At 37.8% G+C, this 19,044-nt stretch overlaps 1 protein-coding gene across 1 annotated transcript in view; it reads right to left on the bottom strand.

Moving 5' to 3' along the window:
- Positions 1-19,044, bottom strand: part of WDPCP (WD repeat containing planar cell polarity effector) — an 88,849-nt gene that overhangs the window by 37,997 nt on the left and 31,808 nt on the right. Inside the window, exons 9-11 of the mRNA XM_010087893.1 lie at positions 18,370-18,979; positions 14,096-14,284; positions 11,399-11,522 (exon numbers count right to left, since the gene is read on the bottom strand). Coding sequence (XP_010086195.1) covers positions 11,399-11,522; positions 14,096-14,284; positions 18,370-18,979 — 923 coding nt within the window. The remainder of the gene's footprint in view (positions 1-11,398; positions 11,523-14,095; positions 14,285-18,369; positions 18,980-19,044) is intronic.

The raw sequence follows: 19,044 nt of genomic DNA, 5'->3' as shown, positions 1-19,044 counted from the left end.
TTTTTTAGATTATGAGCTCATCTGACCAGGACACACAAACCTCCGAGGGGGGCCCAGGACCTTGTTGTGTTCTAAGATACTCGGTACTGACAAAGAGAAAGTGCTGCAGAGCACGCCAAAGGCTAATGGAGAAACAGCCACCGGGTCTATATGTATGTGAGTCATGGGGATAATCTTCTAAATTGTATTTTAGATGCAAAGGCTCTAAAAGTTGTCCAGGTATAATCTATACATCCCTTCAGGCCCAAATTTAGCAAACCATTAATGTATGGGTTTATGACCTGTAATTTTCTATGAGCCCTAAATATGGGCTTGTTAAGTGAAGTGCTGGATTTAGGGCCTGAGTGACTTGTTTAAAAAGAAATCCCTTATGGAACCTTTCAAAGGTCATATACAACTATGTCTCAAGTAAAAGTTAGCGAATAAACATGAGAAAATTTCAAATGAGCACAAAGATCTTGAGTCACCCAAAATCTCAGTTACTTGAACCATACTGCAAATTACATATCTCTGAACTAAAGGAAGTCAACCTGCAACTTTATAGATTGTTGGGTGTAGAACCGAATGCCCTTCACATCAAAGGGTACCCTCTGGTATGAAGCAAGAAAACAAACAAACAAACCAAATTAAAAAAATAGCAGGAAAGAGAAAGTTAATAAGGGGAGCCAGACACTACGACTCCCTGGCCAGAGAAAGCCCTTGAGGGCTGTAACTAGCTGTGAATCTTGAAGATGTTCCCAACCTGAAAAGAAAAATAATCTTACTGTGTGATTCCTATCTCAGAGGATGATATTCTACTATAGGAAACTTAAATGTATTCTTGTGTTAACCAGTTCAGAAGACTTTATGTTAAACATATGTATTTTTTCTCAGAACAGACTATGTTCAAAGAAAAGCTGCTCAGGCATTTTTGAGTCGGATTTTCAAGTGAACCAAGTTAATTTTTGAATGAAGTAGTTTAATAAAAAGGCAGTATTTGAACTTTTAAAATACATATTAGGTAAGAAACAGTCTAGATGTATGAAATATTCTAGAAAACCCATTAGTTGTAGCTATTAAGAAAAGCTACATTATTTATTTGTTGACCTTTGCTCAATTAACTATAAAATAGCACTACTTTAAAACTATAGAACTGTCTTGTGTCTAAACCAAACAAGTATTAGTGAACAGATCCTGATCCTATGAACACCTGTGCCACACACTTCCCATGTGACGTTGGTCACTCATGTTACCCTGGGTTCTTGGAGAATGGGGTTAGCCACTGAAGAGGGCGAGTGTTGGAAGCAACAGCAATGTTCTCCTACTGTGTAGCATAACTCTTTCATGTCTGTCAAGTGCTCTGAGACTTTCAAGAGTAGGTGCTATAAAAGCCTGGATAAAGCAATTTATTACAATTTTAAATTATTATTATATTAATTGAAACCACAATGATTTGTTTCTTTTTAGACTAGATTCAGTCTTTCCTCTTCTTGTAATGTGTACTTCCTTTGAATTTCCCACACTCTGTATTTCCCTTTTTCATACTCATTTTCCTTCAAGAGAATGTATTTTGTTGCCACAGCAATATTTCCCTACCTTGCAATTTTATCATAGTGGCTTTCCTTCAGGTTTCTCTAAGCTGCAACTAACACCCACCCAGCCAACAGAGCTTCCCCCCACCCTCAAACCTCTCTGTTCCTCCAACCTCTTACTACTTAGTAACTTCTTAACAGTCTATCTCTATCTTTAAATACAGACACACTCCAACATACTCTTCCAAAGTACTCTGGGCTAAAACAGATGTTAATTAAAAATGCTGATAAGAGTCAGTGACACCTGTTGTTTCACATTTATTTTACTCAACCCTGTCTGTTAAATCCTAGCCATTATTGCATTAATTCTCTTCCGCTTTTCTTCTTTTCCAGGTTTATCCCTCTCACTCTGGTGATCATGTAAACTTAACAGTATGTCTTGAAAGCTGGATTTTATTGAGCAAACATATCAGCATGTCTACACACCTAAGACAGCTCTATAACAGAGGCCCAGTATCATCACTATGGTTAAGGATGAGTTGCTGCCTCTATAATAAATCCCTATTGTATATGTGTGGTATGTCTGCAATTTCAAACTGCAGCAGATGGAAATTTGGTATTAAAGCTAAGATGAACAGGCCCTTTTCCTCCCTGACTTTCCATGAGGTACAGGGCCAATTCTCCCTCATGCCTGACATTGGATAAGATGCTAAGATTTTTTAGTGCTAAGACTTCTCAGAGAAAATACATTAGCTCAGTATTTCCTAAAGCTGGCTGCCTAAAGATAAATATCTAATTACAAAGTCATGGGGCAGGGCCAAATTTATAATCACTTGTTGAGTTGCAGATCCATTACAGTACATTTACTTTTTCTATCTAGGTTTGTCAATAGCCAATATGATTTCTTTAGAATAAAATAATGCAGTGGTAATGCTCACAAAATTCCCACACATAAGAACTCCATTACAGCAAATACAGTCACAAGAGACCCAGGCAAGAAATTCTATAGAATTTTCATCGTACGAATTCTGGCACATTTTTGAGTGAACAAATGGAAAACTAATGAGTATTTTATGCTTTTTCTGTACAGCATAATGTACAAGAACATAAGGCGTAAGAATAACCATTTGCTCAGACTGAAGATACATCTAACCTAGCATCTTGCCAACAGCTACGTGCCTGAGAAAGAATATAAGAACAGGGCAAGCATATGGTTATACTTCCCTAAGTAGTCTCCTACTCTCCAACAATTTGTGGTTTGGGGACTTGCTGAGACAGAGGTGGTTTCTATGTTGGTATTCCTCAGCGAATTTCTCTTCCCTGAACCTTGCCTTTCAAATAACATACAATTTTATCATCCACAACATCCTGTGATAAGGAGTTTCCTATTTTAATTGTACATTATGTGAAGAATCACTGTATTTTGAAATTCCCACGTGCTAGCTTCACTCAATGACCCCTAGTTTTTGTATTAGAAGAAGCAGTGAGCAGTCACTTACTGTTTTCTTTCTCCCTAACATTCACAATTTAACAAAAGTCTATCTCAGTTGCCTCCTCTATAGGTTGAGGAGTACTAGTCTATTTAGTCATTCCTTTCACTAAAGCTGTTTCATGACTTTAATCATCCTAGCTGCCCTTCCTGAAGCGTTTTGAGTTCTACTATATCCTTTTACAGATTATGGGACTCCAAAACTACACACAAAATCCAGGTGAACTGAAGTTCACTGTTTTGTTGTCTATTCTTTTTCTAAGATTTCCTGGCATCCAGTTTGCTTTTTGTACTTGCACTTAGCACTGAACTATTTTATAGCTGTAGAGTTGTAAGACCAAATTCTTCTCCCAGAATAATGGTGAGCTCAGACTCCATCATTTTATACATGAAGAGTCACCCCCTGACATGTGCTTCACTTTGAATTTATTTACAATTATAACTTTTTCTTCAATTTTGACACTACATTACTGAATTATGTGAAGCCCTTTTACTATTCTTCACAGCAGGTCCTATCTTTACTAGTGTTAATAACTTAGTATCATTAGCAAGTGCTGGCACCTCACTATTTGCTCCTTTGCCAGGCTACTTATGAGTATAGATCAACTATACTTATAACTTTACTGGTGACCTCTATCGACAATTGACCATTTACTCTTAGTCTGTTTCTTAGCTTTTAATGAATTACTTCATCATTTATCAGTGTAAACTAAGAAACATCCCCAACCTCTCCTATCCTGGCCAACTGGTCAAAAGGGGATTTTTAAAGAGATCTGCATGCCTAACTGCTTTTTCTCTCTTTCTCCATATATTTTTGCTAGCCTTTGTGCCTCTCACCTTCTATTACAGAAACTACATCTGAGCATCTAAGATCTTTCTGTTAACTGGCCAGCAATAATGTGATACAGGAGCTACACATTTACAGTGCAAATAATTCCATTTATCTTCAAACAGCTCACCTTTACATGGCTAATTTAAGCTAATCAGGTAGGCTCCCTTTATAGTTAATTGATAGGGACAGGCACTGGCGTTTGATTCTTCATGCTTATCTTAGACATCTCCCTTCGACGGGATTACTCATCCTTTGGGTACCCACGTCTTTATACTAACTACAGAGGAAGCCCAGATGAGCATGCAGGACATCTAAATTCTACATTATTAAGCCAGGAGAGGTGAGGTGCACCCCCAAGACACAACATTCAGTAATTGGACAATTGACTATTGCTAACTTTTGTTCTAAATTTTACTTATGGTTTCCTTTCCTTAGCAGACTCTTCAGTTCTGAAGAACCATAAAAGGGAGCTCTGCATTTGACGACAGGAAGCCTCAGGCTGCCTGACTGTTCAATTATCTCTTCCTGGAGGGTGCTGGATGGAACTGGGAGAGAAGTCAGAAAAACAAAGCTCGTCAGGGAGGAAAATGAGCAATTTTTTTGCACACAACAAACGGATTACAGATTACCAAGCCATGTTCAGTTTTGGTCTGATGAGCTGAGCTCAAGACAGAATATTGTCCATATACAGAAAAGTGAAGTGCAACAGTGGGGCTCAGGAACTCTGATGGTGAATGGAGAACAAGTATCTTGGTAAAGAGATGAGACACAAATCAATCTGGAAAGACTGCAAGGAAAAAAAAAATCTTAAATTCAGGTTCTTGGTCAGGACGTCAAGAAGAGATTTTTGAGTGTCACTCCAGAAGGAGATACCATTAGTGACTAAGTAGAGTTGGTGGCGAGTGAGGAACTGATGACCTGAAAAGTAAAGATGAGGCTGACTTACTGCAGCTGCTCAAAGGTGGAGATGTGTTATTAAGAACTTATTCTTGAGTTTTTGTCCATGAATACGGTGTATTTGCATGGTCTCTGCACTCAGTGCATGTCCAAAATCCTTCAGATTTCAGGGGAACAGCACAGCTGGTACAGCAGGAAAAAGTCACCTTATGAGGGCAGATTATCAGTTACACAACACAACAAAACAATGGTCTCTATGTGGGCTCAGCTTCCCAAAGTAGCAATATCAAAGTCAGATTAACCAGCATGTGGGAATAGCCTTGGCACAAAGAACATTAGTCCAGTGTAGCTATTCTGTGCTCCTTTTTTCTAGTCTAGTCCCATGGTGGGGACATAGCAGAGAACTGGAGGACTTATTGCATGCCTCCGTATTAGGGTAGCTCTAGGACTGCCCTAAGGGTGCAGGAGGGGCCATTTTTCCCATGCTCCAAGCAATGTCTTTGCAGAAAATCTTGCTCAAATCTCTGACAGAGACTTCTTGTGGTTTACCTTTGTGCTTAACCCAGGACAAACTTCATAGGATTTTATTCTCAAGCAATGATGTCATGTCATTTGGTTCCACCCCCACCCTCCTGATATTTTGCTCAATATTTCTTACATTGTAATCACCACTACATAATTAAATCCTGGAGCTGTTCTTGTGGCATCAAAGCATCTGACTGAAATTGAAAATTGTTGTGGAGCTGGTTTTAGACAAAAATCATTAGCAACATAGGACTGAAGCAAAGACATTCTAAACTTTTCCTGAGATCTTTAACCTCTTTAACTGCAGAAATAATCTAGTTCCATTAAATAGGTGCCTTTATTTCTAGCTTCTAAAACAGGCCAAGAAGCATGACCAGGGAAATCTTTTCATGTGCAGTTCCATCACAGCAATTGAAATTCTCATTTACCAGTGTCGTGGTAATATGAAAACCTTTGATTTTGATCGTTTTCATAAGATGACAAAAAATGACTCTTCAAAGTCCTCTCCAGAAGGTGCTACTTTAGTCAGAATGCTGCTACTGAACTTACTCCCATAGAGATGAATTCTGTTCATGTGGCCACCATAGAGAACCTGACTGACATCAGTGGTCATTTTATCTGAAGGCATAATTTAATGCCTAATAGGTTACCTTATGAATATAAAAGATATTCTTAGTCCTGAACCATGTCATCATTAATGTTTATACATATTTTGTGACACACTATGTACCAATATAATTATAGATTCTACTTTTAGGGTGCTCTTAAAAAGGATCATAAAAGCTCTTTGCTCACTCTGACCCTCAGTTCCATACAGCTGGCAGCAGATGGGATTGGGAACTATTCCTATGGAGTTGAGGCATTTTCTCACTTTTGATTTAGGGTCCTATTTAGGATGGAATACTCACAGTGAATATCTACTTTGCAGATTTCGGTGTAGTGATACAAGAACCTGCTTACCAAGGGGTAGTTAGTACTGCATAAGTGATGTACCTGCAGGGCAAAAGAGCTTTATTTTAGCTTTTCAAAGGTTGTCCTAGACTTAAGTGATAACTGACTGTGTCAAGGTATCATGTCAGGTAGTACAGCAGTACATTTCACAGCTCTTGAATAGTTAAGTGATTCATAAAAATCAGTACTGACTGGAAGCAGATCTCCCATGATGCTAATGATCACCTGCTTTCTAATCTTCTTGATGAGTGTTTATTTACAAAGGAGCTCTATCAAGTTCTGTGTGTAAAGTCATACCACTTTATGAATGTTCTGCCCAACACATAGCTAAATTCTTCTTTGCATTTAACCAGTAGCATCTTACACTCAATTCTGGGAAGAGCACACAACACTTCTGAGGAGATTTGTTCTGGAGTGAAAACAATAACAGTAAAAACATGGTGGAGGTTTTCATTTTTTGATTCAGACAAAGGAGAATCCTTCATGAATGCATCCAAAATCCTACCGGTGAATGTGATCAGAGCTGCACTTTGCTTCTGAAGGAAGCAAATGCACTATCTTGTTGTTTACAACAGAGCTTTGTTTTGTAGGGAAACATATTTGTACTATGGGAAAAAAAAATTACATTCTCTTAATGGAATTATCGGATGGAAAGCTCTGAATCATTTTGAATCTTAGTATTTTTCCATGTAAAAAAAAGGCTGAAAGATCCTTAACTGCATATTCACAAACACAAGAACAGAATTACAAAAGAGGAAAGGGCACAGCAGAAACAGACCGGTGGCTCCACTCTAATTCTACAATTCCTGAGCTGCATTTCAGACTTTACTTTCCAGCCCAATCTTTACCTCCAGCTCATGCTACATTACTTTCTCACTGTCTGTCTGAGAGAGACAGAAAAATTTGAACAAAACAGAGCAGGTGTGTGTTTGTGCCTCTGTGTGTGTGTCAAACAAACAAGATAATTTCATGCATTAGAAAATATGACAAGCACAATTTATGAAAGCTTGATCAGAGAAGCAAAGCCATGAGTCAGCGATGCCATAGTTAACGAGTGAAAAACTATTCCATCCTGTTCCATGTTCTGTACCTGGCTAGATGAGGCTGTTATACAGAGGCAGGAGGTTGTACAGTCACTCCCCCATTACACAAACACACTTAGTAGGCAGCATTCAACAAAAGTGTGGGGGCAAGAAGGGTACAGGTCCCCAAGGTTTCCTAACAAAACCACCTCTGCTCAACATTTTACATAATGATATAATGCATTATATCATTATGAGCAGTGACATCATAATAAAATACCGGAGTGCCACTCAAGTGGCAAAGAACACCTAAGATATATTTTTATATTTGTAATTCAGTTCCTGCATTTTTAAATTATAGATAAGAATTTAAAGTGAAAATAATTATTCATTCCATAAATACTGTTGAAAACGTTCCCTGGCATATAATTAAGAGGCCTTTAATTTTAATTTTGTATACTGAACGCCTGGTTTTGGAGGTATTCCATATTCTATATTCAAGATCCTTACCTGCAAAGCTCTAAGCTTCTATTTTAGTGGAAGCTGAAGATGCTACATGGTTTGCAAATTTAAGAACTTATCTTTTTTAACAACCGATCCAAAAAACATGGCTACATGAAATATGTTGCAAAGCATTTTCCTTCCTTCTAATTGTGATCCATTTCCATTGTGCTGTCAGTGTTCCTTGGCCCATCTCAGGTTGCAGTACCATTTTTCTAACCCATAATTGCAATGCAGCCTGTAATTATGCAGCATCTTTTTCTAAAGTGCCCAACACCTAAAAGAGGGAACCTACCATCACAGTGTTCAGGATTTTCTAGAAACTGATCTCTTTGATGGTAGAAAAATTGTTAGCCCATAATCTCACTGATAATGTGAAAATGGATGTCTTCAGTTATTTGCAATTGGATATACAACCTTTCAGCCTACAGCAAAGATTAAAATCATTGGCACATGATTATTACGAGGTGAGGATAGCCTTTCTGAAAAGGTAACTGTATTTCTCAATTCTAGTTAATACAGACACTCACATCTTAAAAAGTACAACAATAACTGGCACCTTTTTGGCAGGCTCAGCAGGCAGGTCAAAGATTGTCTCAGCATGTAGAATGAATTAATATTTCTCCCAAGAGTGGGTCCTTCAAGAAAAGGCTTAAGGCAGATTGGTGGGGCATTCAAAGGAAAGCTGGAGAGGGGGTGAAAATGTTTGTTTATATGAACATTTTTCAGATGTAGATCTAGAAATATTTAAGTGTTTTAATCTTGTATGACAGATTCCACCTTTCCCTGTCCATCCCTTATGTGTCTGGTCTCCTCTATAGCCCACCACACACAAGCTGTCTAACCTGTCTTCCCCCACTGCACTCTGTGCTCCCACTCTGCCCTTTTGCAGGACTTTGTCCACATCCCTGCCTTACTCCTTCATCCCAAATTCTTTGTCTCATGCTCCTCACCCCACTTTCCTCACTCTTCCTACCCCAATTCTGAGTTTCTCCCCGTGTATTTTCACCCCTTATCCTCTAGATCTAACATCCGTGCATCTGCTGCTTGCTTTCTCTGAAGCCCACAGGAAATGCAGAAGGCCCTACTCCATTCCAAGAAATATTTTTTTCATATCACCCATACTTACAGTGAAAGTAATTTAGGAAGCAAAGTAATTTAGGAAGCGCTATATTTCCTCTACTTGCTGCTATGGGGTTCAAAGTATCACTTTGCTTTTGTCTCCCCATGCTCAGAAGAGAGTAACAAATGTCCCCTCCTGCTGCATCAAGTTGGCATTGACATTTTACAGTGCATCTGCTTTCAAGTCTTCTTGGTTGGGCAGGCAGATACACCTGCTGTGACACAAATTCACTCTGAAGAGATTCATTAGCTATTTGTAACTAGCTTGCAAGTATTTAGTGCTATATGAATAAGGGTAAAAAAGTGAATAAATCAAGTAATGAAGGTTGAGGCAGAGAGCACCAAACTGACTTAAAAAACACCTAGATACAGTTGTTTCCAACAAACAGGTCGTGGGAGGACTACTCCATTTTCAGTGTGCTCATGGGCATAATATGGTGACCTGAAAAGGCAAGAGCATAGTTCTCTTCTCACTTTTCTTCCTGTTCTGAACTCAAAATTGTAAATGCAGGCTGGCAGAAGTGGCTTGCCTTGCTGGCTCCTCTCAGACAGATGTAATAGCAACAGCTGCAACTTTCACATGCCTGAAGGAACTAGTGAGCATTGTGCCTCCCTGTGATTCTCCTAGACATTGCATCATGCCTAGATGGCATTCTCTCACCCAGATCCATGCTTTACCATTCCTCCAACAAATCTGTAGTACTCTCTGCTTAGCCTACATTCAAATCATCCTAGTCACTTAAGAAAACATCTAACAGGAAATAAACACCAATTAAGGCACAGCCACTTTAATACAATAAAGATCAGCTCTGGACATACTTTTCTTGCTTTCTATCAGATAAATCTCCCATTTTTGAACATTTCATTTTGTACTTAGATTATGTCTTCTCAGATAAGCTTTAAGCATTACCATCTGTTCTGCAGCAATCACATGATACTATCACTTTGATTCAGTTGAATACAAATCCCTTTGACAATAGGGAAACAGCAAAATAACACACATTTGTTCCAAAAATTGCCACAACAGTAGATTGTTCAAGGGCTGCTTTAGAGAGGAGGTAAAAGACAAGGGGAGACTCTCCAACACACCTCCTGTCTGTGCCCCACACTGTCCAGGCAACATTCTGACACTGAAGTTTCTTGTTTGCTAGGGGGATTGAGTCAGTGTTTCAGCTGTGTTCAGCAGCCCCAAGGGCTGAAAGCTTAGCCAGGGCCCCATGCCTCTGCATGCCTGCTAGCATTTGGAAGCAAATCCTGAGTCAGAGGGAATACACCTTTCTCTTGCAGATGTAAGAGCACTACAGTTACACCTCTCAGCAATCTCTGAGGCATTCTTTCCACATCTGTCCTCTGCAGGCAACTGGCCCACAGCCACTACAGTTGGCCATTGCAGCAACAGATCTTCCCTGCTGATTTCTAGGAGAAAGGCAAAAGCAGTTTGTACCCACTATTGTGGCCACATCAATTAAGAAAACCCCAGCAAAAGGCCGGTGCATATTATGCAGATATTTGGAGCATTCTCCTATTCAGAATAATTTCCCCATTGGAATGGACCGGTTTAGCAGAATGATGATCCTATTCAGATTCAAAACGCAGAAGGCAGTATAAAATATTTCTCTTTAAGATTAGAAAGAAGCACAAACTGTACTATCAAGGTAGCTTGCAGTTCCTAGCTTTGCATATGCTCACAATGTATATAATCTGGATGAATCACTGAAAAAGGGTGCATTGCAAGTCTTCTCACTATGTCCATCTACAGTCCTCCTCAACAAGGTGTTACAAACAATGTATCATTCAGAAGGTAATTTCTCCCTATTTTCACCCACTCGATAATTCTCAGAAGGAATGCTTTTGCTGTATTTCTGGTTGAACACACAAACAGGTTAAACTGCTGTATATTAATATTTATAAATTATTGAAATTTAGGCTATTAATTTATTATGAAGCAAAAATATAGCAATAAACCAACCTACTATAAATTCTATCTGAATTTGGTATTATGACTCTTCTAATGTCATACAATTTACAGACGAATGCAACATTTCATTTTCTCCTCTTATTTTAGTGGCACTGAAAATTCACTGAAAATAACTGGAATATGAATTTCTGTATGAGAACTTCGAGGATGAGAATAACAAAATGCTCAGATTTCAGTGGTGCAAAGACAAAAATGTCTTGGACTGTGCACTGTTCATTTGCATTTTAGCATCTATTTAAACATAGTGTTTTCTCCAAGTTTGTAAGCTATTTCAATAGTTAATCTGCAACCAGTTGGTGAATATAAATCTCTTAGAAGCATGCTATCTTTTTTCTGTCAAGCTAAAAGGGAAAGGGTGATTCATTTTAAGTGTATTGATGATAGAAGAGCTCTGAATAGCATTTTATCTGCAATACTGTACTTGAACGAAGTGCAAGTTAAACAAACAGTAACAAAGAATGCATTTTTTTCAGGGGTGGTCCTCTTGGAAAATGTTAACCACATTAAAGTAGGTAGTTATTGAAATATGCAGTTAATTTTAAGTTGATAGAAGTTAAAACTGTCATTCACCTGAGCAGGTGGTGGAAGAACCTTCTTGCATATCTGCTGATTGGGTCCCTGTACTCTAGCACAGTTGTATCCAAGAGGGGTCTTGTTGGAGCATAAAAGGTTCCAAGGCTTGCCTCAAGCTGTGCTGTGGAGTTCAAACACAACAGCAACGAAACAAGTGAAACTGTTCCAATTACAACAGGTTGCTCATGTTTGCAGTCAGTCAAATTCCTCAAACACTGATGAAATGTGATGTTGTTGTAGGACAGATGAAATTAAAATGTGACAGATTGTACAAACACAAATGTCCATATAAACTTTCACTTTGAGGCAGAGTTGACAATGACTTTGAGCAACAAAAGCTGTCAAAAAGATGAAGAAGTCTGTAATACATCAAGTTCTCACCAGCAGTGTACAATTAAAAGTGACTCATAAGAGCAATACATTTTGAACAAGTTTGTCCAACTCTCAATTAGCTCAAATCATCTTTGTCCTCCCAGGCAAACAACAAGGAAGTTCAGTTTTTCAGGGATTACTGTGTTAGGTCAGCAGGTGACAGAACCCTTCTTGTGATGGTCTTGAGGTTTAAGGAACCTCCTTTAGCCAACAGTTCTTTAAAAACTCTAAATAAAAGGGTCTAGAAACCCTAGGGGTTTGACTCTCCTATAGCGTGTAGTGGTGGAAAACACGATAACCTCTCTTGTAATCAATAAAATAAAGCCCTTTTGTTACAGAAGTTCCCTTTGCTTTAAATACTTTCTGACTGCTACATGCCACAGCTGGAGCTCTTAGGCAGTTTTCTACATGTTTTTAATACAAAATTATAAATACAAGAAAATACATTGTATACATTTGTGTCCCACATGCTTAGCTGAAAGGAAATTTCATGATTAATAATATTTTTGTTACGTGACTTTTGCTTGAGAGTTAATGTAGTACAAGACCTTATAGGCAGAACAATGAGAATTTGCTATTTATTTGCTATATAGGTTCTCCTTTCAGAGTGAATGTGCAAACTGCTACTGCTAATCAGAATTTTGTGTGGGGTTTAAGAGCAAAATATAACCTATTGTCTCATTAGGCAAACAAAAACTCATTGATTTGCTGTTATTAACGTTTGTTTGAAGTAGCCATTTCTGTATTTAGTCATAATGGTTCCTTATTTCCAATCATAGTTACATTTCATTTTATTGGGCTTGATAGCACTAAATGTGCTAATAGTACTGTGTTAGGAACATAGGCAAACTGTTAGTAAAATAGGTTTTGCGTTATCTTAAATCTAGACAGATAAGTAAGCTGAACTTTAAAGGTATTTTCTTTCAAAGCAGCAGTCAATTTAGATTAAAATTGAATACAGCAGTACCTTTGCAAAAACACACCATACTGTCTTGCTATTGCTGTTTTCTTGACAGCATGTTTTGTACTTCTGAAATATTTCAACATATGTGGAATATGAGTAACTACTAGCACAGTTATAGATTCATTAGCTAGCCCAGCTTGATGTTGAAGGCAGAATAAAGGTCTCAAAGATAACTGCCCCATCACTATAAATAAAAGGCCCCACTGGGTTTTGCTAATAAAAAAGAAAACAAATTACCATGCCAATTTTTTTAGATTCATATAGAATAACTCCTGGACAGAATGAAATTCCATCTGCTGTAAACAACATTAGGGAGCTGCATGGGAGGAAACACACAGACATCTATTTATAATGTGCATATTTTTACAAGAGTTTGAAAACTAGCTCTTTTCATGGGTCCTTTTAAAAACGTGTTTTATTTAGAACTGACACACTATGTTTGCAATGCAGAGATTTTTTTAATCAGATCCCCCAAAATGGGATAGCTGAGAGCTTGGCAGCAATGTAGGACACCTTGGAGTTTTTCTATCATCAAACACACCAGAATCCTAAGTATTCTTTCTTGCCACAAAAGATGCCTGGTCCCCAGCTGTCTGCCTGCTAGCCTGCAGGATAACACCTCCACTAAATCAAGGCACTTTAAATCTTGAAGTCTATTGAGTTTCAAGATAGACAGCAAATCAAGAGGAAGGCATCACACCAGGCTTCAGCAGAGATGGGTCTGAACCTAAAATTCATCATTTCTTCCAAGGGAACCCAGCTACTACCGCAGGGGGCCAGATGATTACAGTGAGGACAAATGCTGTAATCCTAAAGGAGGCAGCAGAGGATAGTGTATTCAAAGCCTTTGGATCTTGTAATGAAAGAATGACCCTTCAAAAACATCTTAAAAACCATATTAAAATCTCTTGTCCCCGTTGCAGGAGAATGTCCCTCCTTAAGTTGGTGCTGTCTCAGTATGAATACATTACAAACATTTGAATCCCATATTAACTAACATTAGTCTGTAACATAAGGTAAATTAATGCAATGTAATAAAGTTACAGCACAAGTAAGATAGTGCTATATATATTAAGTAATGACTATAACATATATATATTAAAATATTCATTAATTTAGTATCACTATTAATACAAATGAACTAAAATACAATTAACACATTGATCCAGAATTTATTGAAATGATGTGTCTACACATCATTTGATCATGACATTTGATTATGGAGTACCAAAATCTGTCTGACTGCCTGGACTCCCAGTATGGTCTTCTTTATAAAGTCAATAAATATATTGTCATAATCCACATATGAATTACAAAGACACCACAAAAATACATTAAAAATACAGTCAGTCCCTTACCTTCTCTGTCTGGTGTAAGCTTTTGTTTAAGAAGGTGATTGACAATGGCAGTCAAGCATATGTAACACTGACAACCCATTGTGTTCCAGTTCATGGTGTTCAGGACATTAATTGCCTCATGTATCTCATCGTAACGAATGTACTGGTGGATGATTTCCACAAGGCCCAGCTGTCCTCTTGTGATCACACCTTTTACAGGAAATAACAAAACCAAGGATAGTGTTATGAGTATGCAAACCAGTAGCTGACTACTTTTCAGCACAGTTAAAAAGAATTGTTTTTAAAATTAGGAAGTTTTAAGTTAATGAGTTTCACTATAAAATTTTTATGTGAGATAGCTCCTTATTATCTTGGTATGTTTAGACTGAGGGTGCTCTGGACAGCAGAGAAAAAACATCAATGAACTTCACACACGGAGGTTCAGCGAACATGGCCAGTACCTACTAGTGACAAGATCATGTAATGAAGTTTGTTTTAAATGTGGTAGAAAAAGCTTATTCCCAGTTTATCATTATTGCATTGGAAGTAACAGATTCACGTTCCTGGTGTTTTGGAAATACTGCTGGACAACACTAAAAAATAGAATCTGTCTCCAAGAAATGTACCTATGTATAAAAGTTAACAGCATCTCACACTTCAAAGCACCAGATACTCAATTACTTTCCATATTGGCAAAATTCTCTAAGTGAAGCATTTCTTCTGTGTGGGGATATCATGAATGATATCAACATTTAGGGATCTTTGAATGACAGTTGCACATGAAACCAAGAACATGCTTGCCATAAGGGAAAAAAATAAGCAACACATCGCTCACTCCATGAGAACGTGATTTATCTACAGCACTCTATCTCTGGAAAGTAGAAATTAAAAGACTCAAATTTTCTTCACGTGTAGGTCTCAGCTTCTGGACAGAAAACGTGACTGAAAAGCTGCAGAGAGTAATTGTTATTTACTGTCTCTGACTACCCATATGATCATCTGACATAGGCCACACATGCATTTTAGCAAGTCTTGCTTGCTTGGGGTCACTGTGCTAGAGTATTCTTTATCACTGCTGCTCCAGATACTAGAAAGAGACCAGGATAAACTTACTGTTCCCCTCTCTTTAAATAAAAACATAACTTTTAAAAAAAATTTCTCAATTTATATTGTGATGTTGTTTGTTAAAACTAATTTTAAGGAAAAAATTCTGATGAGAAAAGGAACAAGTTGAATTTCAATACTGATATTAAAGCTGTAAGATGGTTGGGGAAAAATAGTCTTATAACAGAGAAAAGCAGACCTGATATATAGAAAACATACCTCACAAAATTTGCATAATGCAGTTATGAATATTGTTTGTGATGTATAATAAGAATTGAGGAAAAAAGTAGAGGAAAACATCTGTCTAAAGCCTGAGGACAAGTAGCTGAGAACTTGCCTATATGGATCTGATCCTTTGGGAAAAAAAACTTACATGTTTATTTTTTGTACCAGAGAAATACCTTAGTTTTGTAGTGTCATTAAAGAAAAGACATGGTTGTCTATTGCATTTGACTTTACATTTGCATGTATTAAATCCTATGGACATTATACTGTGTAATAGCCATGTTTAACCTGTGTATGTGTGATAATATCTAATTGTTATGGTAGACTTTATTATTCTTAAATTTTTAGTGTTTTTAGAGTATTATATAAGTTGAGCAATCTTCACATTAATCACTAAGTGAAGATTAAAATACTTATTTGCACGCTAATTAAATATAATGCTATATTTAAAATGTCTTTCGAGGCCAGCAATGCTGAACCACTGGCACCAGTACCAAGTTTGGCATTATCCAAGATCTGGGTTGACATCAATGACAAGAAGCCGCAATGCTTTTGAAAATGAGTTTGGCATTAGACACCAAAAATATTTGCCATTAATATTTGAGGGTAAATTTAATATGAATCTTTTCCTGAAATAAATCTGCCTAGACAGCACAATGTAGAATTCACAGAACTTGTCCAAAATCGTAATACGTCAGCTGGAAGTTAAAAACACATTTGCCTATTCTCATTGACATAGTTTCTTAACAGACTCATGGGAAACAATTCCAAGCCATGAGTTAATTACAGATTTTATTTTAGTCCTGAATGCCTGTCTGGGTTTTGCTGTCATGGACCCCTAAATTTTCCATATAATTTATATTTGCATTATTTCTTAAATAGCAGAGACCTAAAAATTGCTGGGGTTAGAAGGAGGCACTAACTAATCAACATAGCATTGCCTTGGTAGTGTGGCAGACCAAGAAGAAGAGGGGTAAAGCTGAAAACCAGGATGCAATAGAAAACAACATTTTTGCACAGTGGACTACAAAGAGGGAGGGAGGCAGGACAGAGAGAGCTTTCCATTCTTACTAAAAGAGATTTTACAGTACTTATACAGAATGAATTTTAAAATGCGATAACTTTCAGCTGTAGAGGTCAACATCTTCCCATTTGGATGCTTGACTTCTCCTGGGTGGTGCGCTTCCAGGCAACCTGCTTGGGAAAAAGAGGTGACAGCCAACTCACTGCCTAATTGATTTAGGAACGGTGCCCAGGGAGACAGTCCAATTAAGTTTACAAGCTGGCAATTAGCAGGAAAGGCCTCTAAATCCCTGCACTGAGAGCCTGCTTGCCTTCATAAGAACATAAATGTGCTAAAGATAGCAAGTGGAAAGCTGTGCTTTCTGGAAAGCTGTTGTGAGAATACCCCACAAGGGAGGACTGAAGAAAAGCAAGGTAGATGTGGGTAGAGTGCCTTCTGCTTGACAGGTAAGAGGTAATTTAGAGGGTGTTTTTTTTAACGGCCAACATGCACAAAAACATCAAATAGCTCTTATAATTGGTGTTCTGGGGTACTCTGCAACTATTAAACCTGTCATTGAACATAATGCAGCTGAATTATCTCAAAATATACCTTGTAAACAGTTTTTTAATAGTATTTTTGGATAACAGTAATAACGTGGATCAGCTCTTTTAAAACTATACAACCATAAGCCCATCCAACATTTTTGTTGTTAACATCCTATTATATTAATTTATCTTTTTGCAGTGGTATAATTAGTTAAATTTTTTAAATTCAGGCTTTCAAATGTTAGGTCTGCAGTAGTTTTAGACAGGATTCTTCTCCACAAAAGCAGATGCATGTCTCAATCAGTAAAGAAATAAAGTAGATTTTCAATCCTTATTGTTACCTAGGTATTTTTTAAAGAAGGCTTCTTCCTAATCTCAATGGCTTTATACAACAGAATCATTAAAAACTCCTGTAAAGATCTACAAAGGCAATCCTGTTTCTTTGGACAGGCAATGGGCAAAATGTGGAAATCTTCCAGGATGAGTATATTTGACACGGCTGTCTACCCTGCTGAAACACTGGCTTGGTAGTCAGAAGATTTAAGCATGATTGTTTTTTTAGCTCTCTCAGTGGGTTTGCACCACTGTAACTTGCCTGACTTGAATGGAATGAATACAGTTCTCACCGATGAGCAACTGCAGGGGTTTTATTCTTAGTTCAACCACTGACTTGTTGCGTAACTCTTGGAAAGCCTTTTAGCTTTCCTTTACTGCTTCTTGTTATTCTGTTTGAAAATGAAGGTAGTTATGGTTTTACAAGTCGTCTTACACCTGAAACAAGAAGTGCTATTCAAATTCTAAAATTAGTGGTTTTACTTCTTATTTTGCTCACAACTCCCGATAAATTAATTGAGAGACCAAACTTCTCTGAAGGTTACGAAAACCTTCCTTCTCATGTGAAAAGTCTTCAAGGAAAGAACTTCATGTACTGAAGTCAGGAAGAAGAGTACTGGGACATTATAATAGAAAGGACAGTTGCATCATATGTACAAAAAAACAATTTAGGAAAGAAAATAGCATTACTATTCTATTATTAAAAATAGCTTATTTTAACTTGTTGGGGGTATCACTACAGAATGAATACAATTCCTAAAGTTACATACTACAGAATAAAAGAATTTTCAATATGAGAAATTGTTATGCTTATTAGAATAGCAGGGAACATAATGGGAGTCTGATCCAACAACAGATGGGGGTCCTATTCTGTCAGACCCCACATGAAAAGGTATTAAGTAACTGTGAAACACAATGAACTCCCTGGTTCACATCTTCAGATATGATTGGAACTATGTCCTTTTAAGGCTATGGTCCTATATATCTAAAATGAGGGTGTTGCTTTCAAACTACAGAAAACTTGTGAGGTACAGATGTTTCCTTGAGAGCTCAAGGTTCAACAGATGTGCCCAGTAACTGACCAAGTTTAAAGTGAAGTGCTCCTAAGGGTCCTTTGTCAAATCTAATCAGCAAAAGATCATGAATATCTGTGCCGTCAGTGCTGGCAGATGCCACTTGAGGAGCAGTCCACTGGATCTGGATAAGGCTGCTAGGAACGTCAAAGTGTTTACTGAATTGCAGAGTTGCCTCAGGTGAATAGTCTTGTGCTAAGAGCTGAATTTTAATTGGGGACAGTGCAGTGTCAAAAAGTTGCAGCTCCCCTTGAGAGCTGCCAACTATGAATACAGCTCCGGAAGGGTGGTAGGTTATTAAAGAAGGCAACAGTTCTGCTTGGGCTAACAGAGTCACTTGGTTGTAGGCTTCATACAGAATTATTGACGAATCTTCACAACCCAGGACTAGTTTGTCTTCTGTAATGTCTCTGCAACAGCTGATGGCCTTGGATCGCAGTGGTATTCTGGTGACTGCCACACACTGAATTTTGTTCCTGACACACTTGTAGACGCAGCTGTCAGCCATGGGCTCTTTGTCTGCGGAGATGGAGTGTTCTACTGTGTAAACCTGGTAAGGCTGATTAGTGCTGAAGTTAGCATTGAGTGGATCCCATTCTGTACGGACGTAACTCAGAACCTGAAAAAAATCCAAAACATTTTGGTAGTCATTTGTAACAACTTATTCTTACTTTGATGATTTAA

This window comes from Pterocles gutturalis, unplaced genomic scaffold (genome assembly GCF_000699245.1).
Source record: "Pterocles gutturalis isolate BGI_N339 unplaced genomic scaffold, ASM69924v1 scaffold33156, whole genome shotgun sequence".
NCBI classification, from domain to species: Eukaryota; Metazoa; Chordata; class Aves; order Pterocliformes; family Pteroclidae; genus Pterocles; species Pterocles gutturalis.
The sequence above is the reverse complement of the archived record's forward strand: the minus strand, read 5'-3'. Positions and strand labels throughout refer to the sequence as shown.